Below are 18434 nucleotides of genomic sequence, written 5' to 3' on the forward strand. Positions count from 1 at the left end.
AAAGTTACAACACAGACAAACAGACGTCACACTCTCAACATTGGCCATCGACCACCTTTTCAACGGTCGGTTCAAAAATATGGTAGGTGGCCGATTCACCACCCGCAGCGCTCGCATCGTTTTTGTTTGTGTTTGACGTTTGCACACTACCGCCATCTGTTGGCTTACCGGCCAAACACACCGATTTTAGCATTGGGCGTACATGTCCTCTTGACTATGATTTTGATCGACATTTGTTCTAAGTGTTACGTCTGTTTGTCTGTGGTTACAAGTTATCGTAATTTTGACATTATAAATGATTAAGGCGAAGTAGGCCGTCATTGAAATTTGTATGCGTTGTTTATGATTGTTGCTAATTCATCTCACGATTTCGAATCAAAGAAAATCAGTTGGTTTTGCACTGACACAGCTGTAAAAGTATCAGCATACTTTATACATGTTAGCGCGTACAGTGATACATTTTCAATTCAATATATACTATCAAGACTGAGTTTTATCACTTTGAAAAGCAAGCTGAAAAGTCATCATTGTTGCCAAAACGAATGACGGGCTACTTAGCCTTAATAAATATTTTAATCAGTAGACTCAATGACATATAATGCAAATTAGCGGGGTACAGATTAAAAAGTGTTCAGATTAAATGTGGTCAAACTAACGGGGGTACCCGGTATACAAAATAAACTGGATAGGGTTCATTCAAATATTACGTAACGCAAAATTTACCAATTTTGGACCCCCTCCCTACCCCACGTAACAGCTTTTGTATGGAAAATTTTAAATGTTTGTATGGACCGTAACACTAGGTAAGACCCCCTCCCTCCAGCTGTTGCGTTACGTAATATTTGAACAATCACATACCCCTAAACAACTATAGGAATTTTTGAATCCAATATGTTTTAGTAAATACATAAACCTTCAGCAAGATGCTATTAAACTTTGACTCAAAACCATGGAAAGTGGCAAACATTTCTGCTGAACTGGAACAAAAACAAAACCAAACGCTCCCGAGCGACAGAGCGCTGGTTTACTCGCATCCGCCGTGCTCCCGAGTAACCGAAGCTAAAAGTGATTCGCGAACGTGTTCGGAGCAGTTCAGAGTTAAATTGTAATTTTAGAAAAAAAGCTACTTCCCCTCCAAGATTTATGATTTCCAAGGATTTTTGACTACAATCTAGTAGTTTACTGTCGAACTGATGGTTATGCAATTAATTTGTCTGTCAGAACCATAATAAATCACAACTTGCTCGGTTACTCGCGAGTAAACGTTCCCGAGCTTCCCGGATAAAAACGAATCATTCAGTGAATGGAATAAACCATTAATGTACAATATAACGTATTGGATACAATACAGCGTATTGTAATTGAATGTCGAAGCAACATTTTTCTTGTTTGGATATACAATTCAAAAACAATATAATATATTGCAACAGAACACTGTGTGGTAGCTAGAGTTGGTAGATTAAGATTCGGATTTGTTTTAAATATATACTTTTATTTGTCATGATTTACGTATGCATCGATAAGTGGTGCTTGTAAATTTTTGAGAGTGTCTGTGTTATGCCAGCGATAACCTTATATTTACTAGTGATCCTATATAGAGAGATACGTGGAAGTAAAATGGAAATATTTGGCAACAGACCAGCAGTGCTGACTTTGCTCGGCGTCGAGAACAATATTGTAACACGGACATGACTTCCTCATCGCTAAAAATATTATTTTGTTTCGTTATAGATTTTTGAGCTACACATTCAAACTAATAAACAGCCCAAAAAATCAACAACTAAAAATCGCATTGAAAAAAAATTAATAAGAAAAATATTTCATTTATTTTGCTTCATGCAAAATTACTTTTACCGAAATAATTTCAAGTGGATAACATTACTCCTCAAGAAAAGTTCAAAACAAACATAACGCATGTTCGTTTGGCTCACACTTTGACAGCTCTCGCTGCTCGATTGGCTCACACTTTGATAGAAATGTCAGCTTCCGCGAATCTCTCTTATAAAGGATTTCTAATATTTACTATATATTCAGTTCAGAGTGTTTGACTGACAGCCGCATGGGTCGAACGGAATAGGCCTATTCAAATGACGTCTCAAATCAGCTGATCGGGAAGCACTTTGACATTTCTTCTATGAAAATGACAGGCCCGTGTTAGCACCGGTCCTCCACCGATGTAAACAAATGCATAGACGGATCTGTCACATGAAAAGGCCTATGATGTCTGTAACGGGATACCAAAGAGTCAGTTTTGTGAAGATTTTTGTAGCGAACAGATGTGCCGGTTTGATTCCGGTGTTTTGTTTCTAAACTGTTTGGCCGATGTTGAAATCGGCAGAAAGCAAATTAATAAAATGATCGGATACTACACACTGTATTGTCAACATGGATTGATAAGTAAAGTGCAGATCAAGATAAGCATGCCGTTGTACCGCGTTGCCTTTCACATTGTGCTTGGGGCCTTACTCATACCTAGCCAGTTTGCGAGTCTGTGATGTTTGTTATGCGTTGGTATACACTCGTGAGCTGCTTCGTGATGCGATCTTTTCCAGCACTTCAAAACTCTGAGCCAAAAAAAAGTTAATGAAATGTTAAAAAATAAAGTTAGCACTGTCAGTAACGTAGGAGGAAAAAAAATGACTGTGCTAGGAGGAAAAAACGTAACGTAGGAGGAAAAAAAGCGAAACTGCGCTATTACAGTTTTTGTTATAACAATCTCCGTCTGTATACATATACCATACACACCCGTTAATTTGAACGGTAAGAAGGGTCAAAATTTTCTGTGCATTTAATTTTCGTTTTTATTGAAAAAAAAAAATGCGTATTTGAACACTTTATTGACTATTCGAGTGACAATTAGAAGTGCGGCAGTCAAAGCTTCGGTGAAGTTCGGCGTCGGCATTCCAATTTAGTGCCACACACTTAATTTGTTTCGCCGAGGCCGGTAAAAATAATCGCCGAAAACCCAACAGCTGAGATTTCGGCGAAAATCTCGGTAAAAGTTCAAAGTGCCGATTTGCTCTGTAAAATGTTAAATCAACCCAGCTGTCAAAATTCGACGAAGAGATCGGTAGTCCAATGCCGAAAATCTCGGCACACTTTTACCAAAATAGCAAATACTAAAGCAAATACCGAGTAACGACACGACCACTTCCGCTGCGCACTTTCATTGTGAAGAGTAGAAGATCCAGGGAACATTCCTATGTAAAATGTAAAAAAGGTTTTAATTATTGCTGAATCGAATGAATGATTAATTTATTGGCAAAATTATATGCCATAATACAATAAATTATGTAAATACTTACATGTAGGCGCTCTTCCGAAGAACGTTTTAATACAATCCGAGCACATGTTGATAACTGCAGCTCTGTTTTTTTTCGGTTTTGACAGATGCGTTTTGCCGAAATTCAGTAAAAAATATGTTTGCTGATTTTTGTGGCAAAACATATTACCGAGTCTCAGTAATTTATGTAAACTACTGATTTTCGTCAATTTGCATCTGTCAATGTCGCTCATCTGTCAAATATGAACGAGATTTCAGTAAAAATATGTTTTACCGACTGAATTCGTCGTTTAAGTTTACCTAAATGAAATTCTACGATTAAGCACAGAGAAACAAACGTAACACTTAGAACAAATCGCGATCAAAATCATAGTCGCGAAAACATGTACGCCCAATGCTAAAATCACTGTAGTTGGCCGATGGACCAACAGGTGGCGGTAGTGTATAAACGTCAAACACGAACAAAAACGACGCGAGCGCTGCGGGTGGTGGATTGACCACCTACCATATATTCGAATCGATCGTTAAAAAGTTGGTCGATGGACAGCTATGAGAGTGTGACGTCTGTCTGTGGATTAAGTGTGCACGCCGACGCATAAGGAATGCCTTTGTCGGTGTAGCACTTCGTTAGAATTCCGACGCCGAACTTCGGCGAAAATTTGTTGGTGATAGTTCATTTCTCTTATGAACTTCGGTCTAAAGTTAATCTGAATGCACAATATATTCAATCAGGATAAAAGGTGCTATTGTGACATTGACTGTATAACGAGAAACTTGCGACGATCGGCGCGCCACCATAATTCATATAACGGAGGGTATTAAAACTAACTTGGAGGTGATGATTTCGCAATTTGGAAGTTAAGATCCCCTCCAAACACTAGCGATTTTGCGGTGGGATGTTGACGTTTGATCACGAATTGCTTTTGAATAAGCATGAATTGATTTTTTGTCACATTTGATACAAAGTAAAAATACGTTTTAATTAATTACGCGCTTTTATCATGTTTGTCCATTGTTTTAGATCTGGGCTCACAGTGACAGTTCGTGACAGCAGAATCTCCAATATGATGTATTTTACTCAGGTGGCGCAGATCATTGATGCGTGCCACTAGTCCTCTCTTTTATAGGCCTTTTCATGTGACAGATCCGTCTATAAAGTGTAGAACTAGCCCTCGTGCGTTAAAATACACTCTAATAAAGATTTAAAAAAAAAAAAAAAAAGATCCGTCTATGCATTTATTTACATCGGCGGAGGAGCGGTGCTAACACGAAACTGTCATCTCCATAGAAGAACTGTCAAAGAGCTTCCCGATCAGCTGATTTGAAACGTCTTGTGAATAGGCCTATTCTCCCGCTGTTCTTATGTAGTGCAAATAGTGACGTCACTATTTGCGCTGCATAAGAACAGCGGGAGAATGAAAGAGAGATCTAGTGGAACGCATCAATGATCTGCGCATCAATCTCGGCTCACCTTGACCCACCTTCCAGGTTACCTCTTTCGTTATGTTTTGATTCTGCGTTCCGTTCCACAGCGTTCAATTTCACTTCACTTTGTTCCATGAGCTAAATGACATTTGAACCATTTTTAATCTGAACGATGTGCAAATTAGTGAGGTATAAATTAAAAAGCTTCAGATTAAATGTGGTCAAATTAACGGGGGTACCCGGTATGTTCCAATAGAAGGACATGTCCTTCCGAAGAATACCGATTGCTAAAACGGGGGTAAAAATTTGAACCGTTATATATTTGAAATGGCATCTGGCGGCGTCACATGATTCATGAGTTGTACCAAGTATATTAAGAAGTGATTGTCAAGCTCATAAAACACGGCAGGCTGCGTTGGGATGGTCACGTGGTACGAATGCCGGAAAAATGACAAGCAAAAATAATATGCAGTACCCAAGTAACCATAAGCACTAATAATAAGCCCTTAATCAGCATCATAAATGCGTACATGCATTATAATAGCACCACAAATGCTTACACACCTTATAACAGCACTTCCGCTGCATAGAAACTGTCGTAAACGCAGGGATTGGCCGAATCACGGAGACAAATATATAACGTCTTACTCGTGCTTGTTCACAACAAAGAATGACACTTTATTTCATTTTCTCTTGACAGTCATATGGTTGGTAGTTTGATAGACAGGTAGTGTAACATAGGTGAATCGAATTCAAGGTACATATAGAGTAGGTAAGACGAATCACAACATCTCTCCCCCCTTAAGTAATATCCTGTCTTGTAAGTGTCTACAGATCCACATATATTTGGTTAGTAGGTTAGTCACAACACATTACAGGTTCAATCTACGCGGAGCTCTAATTTCACGGCGAGATTTTCTGACAGTTTCGCCATCATTCCCTATCAAAGCTCTTGAATTTACACTCCGCTTACCCTTTTCCCCTGAACCTGGTCCCGTATCGTTAACCGCAGTACTGACAGGGGTAGATTGTCTTCCAGTGTCTGATATTGCCGTATTATGTTCAGGAACATCAACAGTTTTTTCTAGCTCTTGCCCAGTCGAATCAAGCTCAACTTTAACTTGGACAGCAGCTTGATAGTCTTGGGTGGGCAACAACACTTCACTACGTCGCTGAATGTTCTCTGGATTCTGTTCACCCGGTTGTAAATATTGAGCAACAGGCCCCGGCTTCAGTTGGTCAATATGACGCTTCCACATTCTTCCATCATCAAGCTCGATCATATAGTGAAGTTTTCCGACTCTCTCAGCTACAACTCCAAATCTCCACCTCTCTGATTGTGACATAAAGTCTCGTGCAGCTACTCGATCATTTATCGCGAAAGAGCGCACCGGCTTTTCCTCCGTCCGAAAATCTTTGCGAGCGGAGTTCTGCTGTTCGGGAATCAGAAGATCCAGTCTAGATTTTATTTGCCTTCCGAAAACCAACATGGATGGACTTTTTCCTGTGGCAGGATGCACAGTCCTTCGATACGCCATCAATATCTGCTGCAACTCAACGTGGACTTCAGAGCGCGGGCATTTCAGTGCTTTGATTTTGTCCTTAAATGTCTGGACATACCGTTCCGCTTGACCATTTGTCGCGGGATGGTATGGCGCTCCCATCTTGTGCACAATTCCGTTCTTCTTCAGAAATTTCTGAAACTGGTCGGACGTGAATTGTGTGCCTCGATCCGTTACCAAAACTGATGGTAGTCCGAAAGTAGCGAAAAACTCCCTCATCTTCTCAATAGTAGTCTCCGTAGTCATGTCAGGAATAACCTTCACCTCGGGCCACTTGCTGTGAGCATCAACTATGATTAGGAAGTACAGCCCCATGAACGGTTCAGCGAAATCAGCGTGGATCCTTTGAAACGGTTCTGAAGGACGTTCCCAGCAGTGTACTTGTACCTTAGCAGGACTTGCTCGAACTCGAGCGCAGCCCACACAGTTCCGAGCCACCTCTTCTATGTCCCGATCAATGTTCTCCCACCAGCAGTAAGATCTCGCCAATGACTTCATCCTAGAGACACCAAAATGACCGGTATGCAACTCGCTGAGGACGCGGCTCCGAAGCGGTGGAGGCACGTATACCCGTATCCCTCGCATTAAGCACAAACCTTGCATACTGAACTCCTTCTGGTCGACTCCAAACCGAAAGCGGCCATCAACAGTACGTCCTGATTTCAGTCCTTGAATTAGTTCTTTGACGCTCCGGTCCCTGATAGTAATCTCGCCAAGCTCTTTAGCATCTACCGGAAGCGTTTCAATCTGATTAATCTGAACCACGTCGATTTCTTCCACATGATTTCGGATGCTACGGTCTGTAACCGGTAAACGTGACATTCCATCAGCGTTTGCATGGTCCTTTGAAGGACGATAACGAATATCGAAATCAAATGACTCGAGAAAAACGGCGTAATGTTGCATACGCAGTGCACATAGCGTCGGCAAACCTTTATCAGGCGAAAATATCTGTACTACAGGCTTGTTGTCGGTCACCAGAATAAATTTTCGTCCGAAAAGGTATTGGTGAAATTTCCGTACCCCAAAGATAATCGCGTAAGCCTCCTTGTCAATTTGGCTGTAGTTTTGCTGGGTAGCATTGAGTGTCTGCGAAGCGTATTGAATCGGCCGTTCACTACCATCTGGGTAAATATGGCTCAGTACCGCGCCAACCCCATATGGTGAGGCGTCTGTGGCCAACACCAACGGCAGTTTAGCGTCATAATGTACTAGCAAACGATCCGACTGCATTTCTGATTTCACCCACAAAAAGGCTTGCTCACATGCATCAGTCCACTCAAATGGTGTCTTGTCTTTCAGTAGGTTATTTATGGGATAAACTCTAGTGCTTAGGTTTTCCATAAATCTACCGTAGTAATTCACGAGACCTAAGAACGCACGGATCTGTTCGCGATTCTCTGGGCGCGGCATATTCTGGATAGCGTCAACCTTCTGTTGCATTTTATGAATCCCATGCTGATCCACAATGTATCCACAGTACTCGATACTGTCGGCAAAAAACTCACACTTTGCCACATTCACTCGTATGTTATGCTCATGGAACCTTTTCAAAACCTCACGTAGCCGATCCAAGTGAGTTTTATCGTCTGGACCAGTGATCTTCACATCATCTAGAAATACTGTAACTCCTGGTATTCCCTGTAATATTTGAGATATCTCCCTCTGAAAGATGGCAGGTGCAGAAGCAACTCCATACATCAACCTTGTTGGCTGATACAGACCCAGGTGTGTATTCAATGTCAACGTTGGTTGGTCTTCAGCACGCACGGACATTTGCAAATAAGCTTGAGCCAAATCCAGCTTAGTGAATTTCTGTCCACCTGCCATGTTGGAAAACATTTCGTTGATCGTAGGTAATGGATGTTCATCGACTAGCAAACTCTTATTAACCGTTAGTTTGTAGTCTCCGCAAAGACGAATTTTCCCTCCAGACTTCATCACCGGAACCACCGGTGTAGCCCACTCACTACGGTCAACTTTCACCAGAACTCCACTTTCGACCATGCTATGAATCTCCCGTTCCACAGCATCTCGAGTTGAAAACGGAAGTGAGCGTGCTTTGAGAAACACAGGTTTTGAATCTGATTTGAAGTGCAAAGCGGCTTGAATACCCTCATTGTTACCAATTGATTCATCAAAGACAGAGGAAAACTCTTCAATCAACCCTTTGACTGCTGCCGGAAGAGGATTAAGCAAAGTAATTTTGTCAACAGAACTAACGGTGCCCCCCAAGATATCATTCCAGTCCAGCCGTAAGGCTCGCATCCACTCGCGTCCTAACAATGGATGCCGTTTTCCTTCCACTACGAACAAACGCAAGCGTTCCATTTGACCCCCGTACACAACTTTCGCTTGGATGACACCGAGAACTCTGATTTTGTTCCCACAGTAACTACGCAGTTCAATATCTGTTGGGTGCATTGACAATCTCTCCAAATACTTAACTTTGTCAGTACTGCTGATCAACGACACCGGAGATCCACTGTCTACCTCAAACTGGATCAGCGCTCCACCCACTCTAACATTTAGGAAGATCTTTGACATATCGTTAGAGCAGTGTTCTAACTTACACACATCAACAACATATACCCGCTCTTCATCGGAGCCTTCTGACTCTGATACTTCGCTATTGTCTACCAGGTTTGCTGAATGTTTCTTTGGGTGGTTCTTAATCTTACTAGTTTGAGCATTGGAGCTGAGGCACACTCGCTTTAAATGGCTTTTTTTCTTGCACAGGCCGCAAATTTTATTTTTGTGCTCACACTTGTCAGCCAAGTGTGCCTCACTTCCGCAACGGAAACACATAAACTTGTTAGTCGGGTTAGTTACCTTCACAGCTGCGTCTCTACCGGGCTGCAACTTTTTCCGATCCATCAAGTTGACTTCCTGCATTCGTCGGTTTAGCACTTCTGCTCCTTCGCCGGAAGCCTCCATGGACAACGCGATCTGCTTGGCCTTGTCGAACGTCAAATCCTTTTCTTCGATCAGTCTGGTTCGAATTCGTTGGTTGTGGAGGCCGAAAACCAATTGATTCCGTAGTCCTTTCTGCAGATATTCACCAAAACCGCAATACTTCGCTTCTCGCTGTAACGCCGTGATGTATTCCGCTACGGATTCTCCCTCTCGTTGCATCCGCTGACGGAACTTCCACAGCTCAACCATCTCCAATGGTTCGGGGTCGAAGTACTGCCCCAGCAGCGTAACAATTTCTTCGTAGGTTTTGGCTTCCGGATCTTCTGGAGACAAATGGTCGCAAAGCACATTGTATGTCTCGGTTCCCATATAATGAAGCAGCATATTCCTCTTCAGAGCCTCACCGATGCCAAAAATCTGCAGTGCGCCTTCAAATCGCTTCACCCACCGAGACCACCTTGTTTTGTTTTTGTCGAATGCTTCGAACGCGAAGGTAGGTGGGATGACCGGAGCGGCGGCGGCGGCAGCGGAAGCGGCAGCTGCGCCTCCGATTGCATCTGTTCCATCTGTTCTCTCTTCCGTCATTTTTCACTTCGTCGCACCTCACACACACTGCATACCAACGCACACGATGGTAGTAGCAGCAGCACGTACACTATAGCAGAAATATGTGTACTCCGTTTCCCCTCACCGGAAAACAGCAACAACGTATAGTGGTGTGGGTGTCAGTTAGCACTTCGCTTTGATGAGCCCCAATGCAGAATGCTACTTGTCCGGATCTCTCCTCGTCCAAGCTGTCCTCAATGGGAGCTCCGCCACGATTTTGATATGGCCGGCCGAATACTTTCAATGCGGGATTACTAATCCACTCGTCGCCAACTGTCGTAAACGCAGGGATTGGCCGAATCACGGAGACAAATATATAACGTCTTACTCGTGCTTGTTCACAACCACGGCATAAAAATTAACAAGGCAGTCTCTTCACTGATGTAAATATCGAGTTTCATTATAAACATGTGACGTCACTCCTATCGTACCATATACCTTCCGGACCACTAGATCATTTTTTTCGCAAATTTGTTCGAGGTGGATAGGAATGACGTCGTCAAGTAGCTGTCAGTTTTCGGAGTATATCACCTTCTTAATTTTAGTACACCGTGGTTCACAACAAAGAATGACACTTTATTTCATTTTCTCTTGACAGTCATATGGTTGGTAGTTTGATAGACAGGTAGTGTAACATAGGTGAATCGAATTCAAGGTACATATAGAGTAGGTAAGACGAATCACAACAGAAACCCTATTACAGCATCATTAATGCTTCTAAGCCTGATGCATACGGGCATTAAATAAGCACTATATTGGCTCTATATTCGCATACAGGGCCTGTTTAAATGCCATCCAGTGTTTTGACACATATACCACGTGCTTTGTGTTTGCATGTAGTGGCGAGAGGGAGTCAAACATAAGTCTTCTCACTACTACAATTGCAGGTTTTATGACGGGGAAAAGTGGTGGTTTAAATTGGTCACTTTTCTTTCCAATACTATTCATCTAATGTGGGCGAAGGAGCAAAGGAGCAGAAATTCAACAACTCAACAATACAGGTGTCGCAGGTTCGAGACGCAAAATGAGGAATTTCATCATCATAAAACAAGGATCAATATGTGGCAATTTCAAGTCCTTAAAAGGATGAAAACCACCAAAATGAATAAGTCTGATACGGAGAAGTACTATCTCAATCATTTTATAACATTTTGCATACTATTCGAGGTTTCCGTTTTCATTCATTTATTTATTTACCTCGTGTACCAGCTGCTTGGCCGCATACGCGAAAGCTCTCTGGCTGCGTACGCGAAAGCACAAAATATTCGCCCGAAAAACCTGGCGAAAACAACTGACATTTCTCACGTGGTCTTATATCAGCACTAGTGATGCCGAGAAGCACGGTTATATCTTCGCATTATAATGGCACGCTATTTCGCCTTTTCTGGCATTATAATAGCATTATGTGCGTATATAGAACTGACAAGCATCAAATTATTACCCTATATGCGCATATAATGCTGTTACCGTGCCGCATTATCGTGCTTACTGCAGTACCCAAGTAACCAGATCTGTCAAACTTGGGTACCTTTTGCACTACCGAGGGACCAAATGCAGTACTAGAAGTGGTACTCAATCTGAGCCCGAGTGTGACGGACCTGACACAAACTTATTTCGAATTGCATTTGAACACTTGATTGACTATTCGAGTGACAATTAGAAGTTCGGCGTCGGCATTCTAATTTAGTGCTTCGCCGACGCATAAGGAATGCCTTTGTCGGTGTAGCACTTCGTTAGAATGCCGACGCCGAACTTTGGCGAAAATTTGTTGGTGATAGTTCATTTCTCTTAGGCGGCATCCATTTATTACGTAACGCTAAAATTGGAAATTTTCGACCCCCTCCCCCCTTCCGTAACGCCTTTTGTATGGAAATTTTATAATTTTTGTATGAGTCGTAACGCTCGAGCCTACCCCCTCCCCCCCCTTTGAGCGTTACGTAATTTGTGGATGCCGCCTTATGAACTTCGGTCTAAAGTTAATCTGAATGCACAATATCTCGCATAACTTCTGATCTCGCCCTAAAAGCCATAGGTAACTGTGGAAATCTGGAATACTACCAAAGATCACCCAGCGCTGCCACATACGCACGACCGGTAATCGAGCGCGTCTCCGATAGACTGACGAACATGCGGAGAACATCATCAGTGCCGCAAGTGCAGTCGCTGTCTAGACTGGTCCGAATTCAGACTGGTCCATACCACACAGTAACCATGTGTGTAGCTCATTGTTTCTGAGCATTTGAATGGATTTTCATGTTATTTAACAACGCTATAGGGAAGAAAGGATCATTATCTACCTGCCCGTGATGTTGGTTTGGATGCTTATTCTTTCATTTGCTCAGAAACAACGAGCTACACACGTGGCTACCAATGGCTTTTAGGGCGTTATCTCAGAGTATGCGAGATATATTCAATCATGATAAAAGGTGCTATTGTGACATTGCTTTTGAATAAGCATGAATAGCTTTTCAATGGATTTTTTGTCACATTTGATAAAATACAAAAATACGTTTTAATCAATTGCGCGCTTTTATCATGTTTGTCCATTGTTTTAGATCTGGGCTCACAGTGACAGTTCATGACAGCAATGATCTGCGCCACCTGAGTAAAATCTATCACATTGCCCATTGCACGGTGACGTCATCAGAAAATCGCTTTCTTTCCCTCCTTCGGTAAATCTGAAAACAACGGTGCCAGTACCTGTCAAAGTTGACAGGTACTGGCACCATTGTTTTCAAGTTTTGTTGTGGAGCGAAAGAGAGAGAATTTCGCCGTGAAATGCCTAATTGCAGAATCTCGGCTCACCTTGACTCACCTCCCAGGTTACCTCTTTCGTTTTGTTTTGATTCTGCCTTCCGTTCCACAGCGTTCAATTTCACTTCACTTTGTTCCATGAGATAAATGACGTTTGAACCATTTTTTTCTGAACGATGGGCAAATTAGTGAGGTATAAATTAAAAAGCTTCAGATTAAATGTGGTCAAATTAACGGGGGTACCCGGTATGTTCCATTAGAACAGGCCTGCCCAACCTTTTTGAATCGCGGGCCAAATCTAAGAAACAATATCACGAGGCGGGCCAAACTTTTTTTAATACAGCAATTTCAAAATTTGGTAATAAATTCAAATAAAAATGATAAGAATTCTTTTGGAAAAATTGCAAATGGATGAGATAATCTTGCCTTAAGTTCTGAGAGAATACTGCTCCTGATTACGACAGAATCCAAACCAGGATTCTTTTGAAAAATTTGCCTTGAACGCTGTGAGTATGTTGCCCAGGATTTTATACAAATCATCCTCAAAATTCAATCAAACCTGTTTGAAGGATTCTTTCAGAATCTAATGTAATATTATTTGAGAATCCTTTCCTATTTTTTAAGAAACAATTTCCTAAATTTGCGAGAATAAAGCATTGGACTCTGTGAAAAATGTTTTCAGCATTTCGTCAGAACCCAACCATATACACATTTCAAAATTTCGTTCTATAAACTGAAGAAGTCTGCTCTGCTCAGATTCTGTAAGAAATTCATTAACGAATATGTGGAGACCTTTCTAAAAATAATGTCCCATATTAGCTGATAATCATGGTTATGATTTTGAATAATTCCCCTGGGATTTCAAATAAAATCTTGCTCTACATTTTTTTGTGAGAATCGTGTCCGAGTTCTCCTTGGAATTGATATGTGAATTCTGTTAAAATTTTATAGGCTAGTAATTTGACTAATATTTGATAAAATTTTCTATGCTTCTGATTCAGTGAAATCCAGTTGGTTCATTACGATCGTTTCGATCGCCTTTTTTATAACATGGTAAATTTTTGTGGTATGATACGGGACTCTCAATCAGATGGTTCTTGGTTCAAATCTCGTTATAGCTTTATTCTTTTTTTAATGTTGTAGATCTTAAACGGATGCGCGACTCATGATTCTAGGCATGTGATTCATGATTGCGAGCAATCCAGCAACAAAAATATAACACTTGTGTTGCGTTACAGCAATCTGACTCATGATATCATGAATCCAAATCATGGTGTATTTTCATAAGCTGAAAACACTCTGAAATCGTGATATCATGAGTCATAATCTTGTTTTTGGATTCTGATTTCCACCCGTGTAACTATAATTGACAATATTTGTTCGAACTTGATAGAAAAATCAGTTTTGTTTCTTGATTGCTAAGAAAGTTATTAGCAAGATTTCTTGTGTTAACTTCTCATAAAAGTTCATTATTTTTTAAAGGAAGCTTTCTAAATTATTCCAACCAAGTAAATTTAGAAGGATCAAAAAGCTAATATTAAGAGTCTTTAAAATAAAATAGCTTTAAATAAAATAATCTAAAATTGTAACAATCAGTCCTGAAATGTTCTAATATCAAGTTGGTAGAGTAGCAAAAGGGCCAGTTATGAGGAAGATCTCCGAGCTCTTCGCGGGCCGTACAAAATGAAGCGGCGGGCCGGATGCGGCCCGCGGGCCGTACGTTGGGCAGGCCTGCATTAGAAGGACATGTCCTTCCGAAGGATACTGATTGCTAACCCAACCCCCCCCCCCCCCCCTCACTTTGGTAAAAATTTAAAACGTTATATATTTGAAATGGCATCTGGCGGCGTCGCATGATTCATGAGTTGTACCAAGTATATTAAGAAGTGATTGTCATGCTCATAAAACACGGCAGGCTGCGTTGAGCTGGTCACGTGGTACGAATGCCGGAAGAATGACAAGCAAAAATAATATGCAGTAGAGAACCCGGACAAGTCCCTCGGCTTCGTGGTAGGCCGCGCACACGTTGGCTTTTTGTAGTTGAAGAGGACTTAAGGGCACTTAACGTTCAGGGCGACTGGAAGCGGTTGGCTCAGAACCGAGCCCAGTGGAGAAGAATTATACATTCGGCGTAGATTCAACGTAGCGGACTGTTACAGTAGCAAGTAAGTTTTTTTTTAAACCAGTGAAGCAAAATGTCCTACTTTCTAAAATAACTTTCTGGTGAGCCTAAAATAAGATAAAATTCTTCTAACACAGATTTCTGATTGGAATTTTCGAAGATCAACTTGATTCGGAATTTAGTTTCAATTTTTTTATTGGATTCATAAACAATTGATAAGACCCTTCTTTCTTCTACAATTTGAAGAATGGTGGTTGAAATCCAGAGCTTAATGTGGTTTCATGCTATGCCACTAAACAGGTGCAGTAAGATGTAATCCAAAATGAGTTTTTCATCAAAAAATATAGTAGAAAATGTAGGTAAAATAACTGCACAGATGTATAAATTAGACATAAAATTATCCAAATTTTTCAATACACAATCAAAACGATAGACATTGATCAGAGTTTTTTCGTACAATTAAAAAAGAGGTAACCGTGTGAAACCAGATTACGAATAGACAGGTTTTCCCTCCTTATCCCATGATTTTTTCATCTTCTGGAAAGCGAAGAACATGTACAAAGCTGCAAAACAGAAGACCATTATTGAATTGGTGACTTTACGAGAGAATTATTCAGTCTACTTACTGCTAGCTTCCCACTCCGACTTGGACAGCGTCCCGACCTTGGTGTGGCGTCCGTCCTTCCGGTCCAGATACTGCTGGGCGTGTCGGTACTCTTCCCGGTTCTGCTGCCGCTCGCGGTCATCCCTCGAGAAGCCCGGGAACGTTTCGAGCGCTTGCATCTTCTCGAGCAGTCCGCGCCCACTGGAAACCGATTCCTCGTAGAACTCGTCGAACCGTTTCTTCTCCACCAGCCGGAGGCCAAACTTGAGGGCCAGCTTTACCAGTGTCGGGAAGTGGACCAGGAACTCCGGACAATCGACGACTCCGTCCAGCTGGAAGTTGTACTTAGCCCCGAAGAGCGGAGGCTTCTCCGTGTCGCACAAGAAGGAAATCTTGTACACATCGTTCCCGAAGCTGTCGCCTCCGGCTGCCCGTTGCCGTTTCATGATCTCGTTCGCATCCGGAATGGTCCCGATAAAGTATCCACCCTCCTTCAAGCATTCGGCGGCATTCTTCAGCATGAACTCGGCCTGTTTGAGCGATTCGAAGCAATAGTGGAACGCGAACTGGCAACTGACCAGATGGAGGTCAATCGACGGATCCCGGTACTTTTCCCTCAGCCGTTGAAGTGTGGCGTCAGCGGCGAAGAATTCTGCCGTAAACGGCTTCCCGCCCTGATCGTTTTTCTGGTTGATGTTGTTGTATCTGGCCTCGCACTGTTCAACGCTAACTTCCGCGATATCCGTGCAAATCAGATGCGTAATATTGCCCTTGATCCACTTGAGCAAGTCTCCTCCCTTGCCGCAACACATGTCCATCACCCTCAGGGGCGTTCCGAGCGCCGCTTTGTCCTTTATCCGGTCTAGATACCGATTGATCAAGATGCTCTTGATCCAGTTGTTGAAGTTTCGCATGTAGAATATCCTCGATTTGGACCTCTCGTATAGACCGCGTTCCTCGAGTTTGTTGTAGTGGGATGCGACCACAGTGGCATTGTCTCTCGGTTCCTTGGCCGGCGTCTGACCCGCATCGTCATCATCATCCGAATCGTCGTTGGGACGTTTCATTCCGCGGTCATCGGCCACATTCGCCGCCGGCTGCCGCGCGACACTTTCCACCACTTCGTCGTCCGATTCACTGTCCTCGGAAAGACGATGGCCCTGCTGCTGCTGAATCAAATCCGATTTTTCCATTTCCGACATGTCTGCGAATTGCTGGCAAAAATTACATCAATTATAAGCACATATCATTAGAAACTCTTATGAATAATACCGAGATAATTCAGCACACAAGTTCCTACCTGCTTACTTTTTCTGATCCACGCACTACTGGAAAACTGCGGTACGCGAAACGTCAAAAAGTGTGTTTACCTACTGGATGCAGTTTTGAAATGCATTTTTATGTTTGTCATTTTGACAGCATGCACTTTTCGGATGAAAGATGTTCACGCGTACTGCCCAGCGGGGATAAGCAGATAGGTTTAAAACAGAAGGAGCTCATGGATCGCTACAGTACACGCTCGAAATGTATGTACGGTATTGGACAAAACATGTGTAACTTTTTCGGTTTTTTGAGTGATTTTTACAATCATCAGTTCAAAAGCAGTAACGGTTTGACTAAAGAGAATTTTTTGAAAGGTTTTTTATTTATAACCAAAAATATTGAAGGAATAGCTTCATGGTATCTTCAGCAAAGTTGTGTATTTTGACGAGATGAACAAGTTTGCTGAAGACAGTTGTTATGTAGGGCTATCAGATTTTAAGATAAATAGGGTGATCAAAGTATTTTGGACAGACCGTTACACGTATATAATTTGGACATTGACGGCAAAATCAAATGGGAGTGGCCAAATTATATACGCATAACGCTCTGTCCAAAATACATAAAACACCCTACACTGAAGGAAATCCTCATATTGTCGGTATGTGTGGTATACACAGGGGGTGGGAAACTCGGCTCACTGTGCCCGGCACAGTATTCGGCACAGCTCGGCACATCTGGGCACCCTTCTAATTTACAATGAAATGGATTTGACAGCTGAAACACAGACAAACAGACGTAACACTTAGAACAAATCCCGATCAAAATCATAGTCACGATGACATGTACGCCCAATGCTAAAATCGCTGTGTTTGGCCGATGGACCAACAGATGGCGGTAGTGTGTAAACGTCAAACGCGAACAAAAACGATGCGAGTGCTGCGGGTGGTGGATTGGCTACCTACCATATCTAGCGTAACATTTGAAAAGGGCCTATCTGCAAAACGTAAACATTGAGAAATTCTCAATTGAAGATTCCGTACCATATTTATAATTCCTATTTTAAACCCATTCGCATTTTTACTAGTTTCATACCTGTGTTCGACACCCATTAAAGTCGGTTGCGTGGCCCATTATATTTCTAATCTCAAATAACACAACAACTCGTCAAAATTGTTGAATTCAAACATCATCGGCAGATAGGCCCTATTATGAATCTTCAAACCAGTTAGGCCCTTTCAGTTAGGCCCTTTGATTGAACATGGTTTCAGTTAGGCCCTTTTATAATTTGCTAATTTTATTGATTTTTGAATTGGTTTGCATAAATCTTGAACAAAATTTAGCGATTATGTGAAAAAACACTATATAATAGCCAAATATTGAAAATTTTCGGTTGAAGATTCAGTACCATATTGATTATTCCTATTTCAAACCCATTCGATTTTTACTAGTTTCATACTTGGGGAAGATCCAAAAATGACGTCCATCGTTTTTCGGGATTTCTAGAACCCTTCTACCACCTCTGTCACGCTTTTTCTAATACCCAATCCATGCACTGTCACATTTTCGTACATCCCCCCATTGGAGGAGGCCCCAATTGATGGACGTCATTTTCGGATAACCCCTTGTGTTCGACACTTATAATGGTCTATTACGTGGCTCACGATTTGAATTTGAAATAGCACAACAACTTGTAAAAATAGTTCAATTCAAACGTCATCCGCAGATAGGCCCTTTAACGAATTTTCAAACCAGATAGGCCCTTTTTGAATTTGCTAATTTTATTGATTATTGAAGTGATTTGCATAATTCTTCGACAACATTTAATGATTATGTGAGAAAACAACACAATATCATACAAGCTAAATATTGGAAACTATTCTATACAAAATCAGCAACATA

The 18434-nt window shown here is 41.7% G+C and overlaps 1 protein-coding gene across 3 annotated transcripts; it reads right to left on the bottom strand.

Moving 5' to 3' along the window:
* Positions 1-14845: 14845 nt before the first annotated feature.
* On the bottom strand, positions 14846-16682 carry LOC5575231 (mRNA cap guanine-N7 methyltransferase). 3 transcript variants are annotated; one of them, XM_021838434.1, is made up of 3 exons: positions 16573-16682; positions 15295-16486; positions 14846-15231 (listed from the first exon to the last, which is right to left on the bottom strand). In XM_021838434.1, exons 2-3 carry the CDS (start codon positions 16472-16474, stop codon positions 15158-15160), a joined length of 1254 nt encoding a protein of 417 aa, XP_021694126.1. In that variant the 5' UTR covers positions 16475-16486; positions 16573-16682; the 3' UTR covers positions 14846-15157. The 3 variants fall into 3 exon arrangements, with proteins under 3 accessions (XP_021694126.1, XP_001655637.2, XP_021694127.1); XM_001655587.2 differs by having other exon boundaries at positions 15295-16476; positions 16573-16661; XM_021838435.1 differs by having other exon boundaries at positions 16545-16642.
* Positions 16683-18434: the final 1752 nt, after the last annotated feature.

Source organism: Aedes aegypti, chromosome 1, assembly GCF_002204515.2.
Source record: "Aedes aegypti strain LVP_AGWG chromosome 1, AaegL5.0 Primary Assembly, whole genome shotgun sequence".
Classification (NCBI taxonomy): Eukaryota; Metazoa; Arthropoda; class Insecta; order Diptera; family Culicidae; genus Aedes; species Aedes aegypti.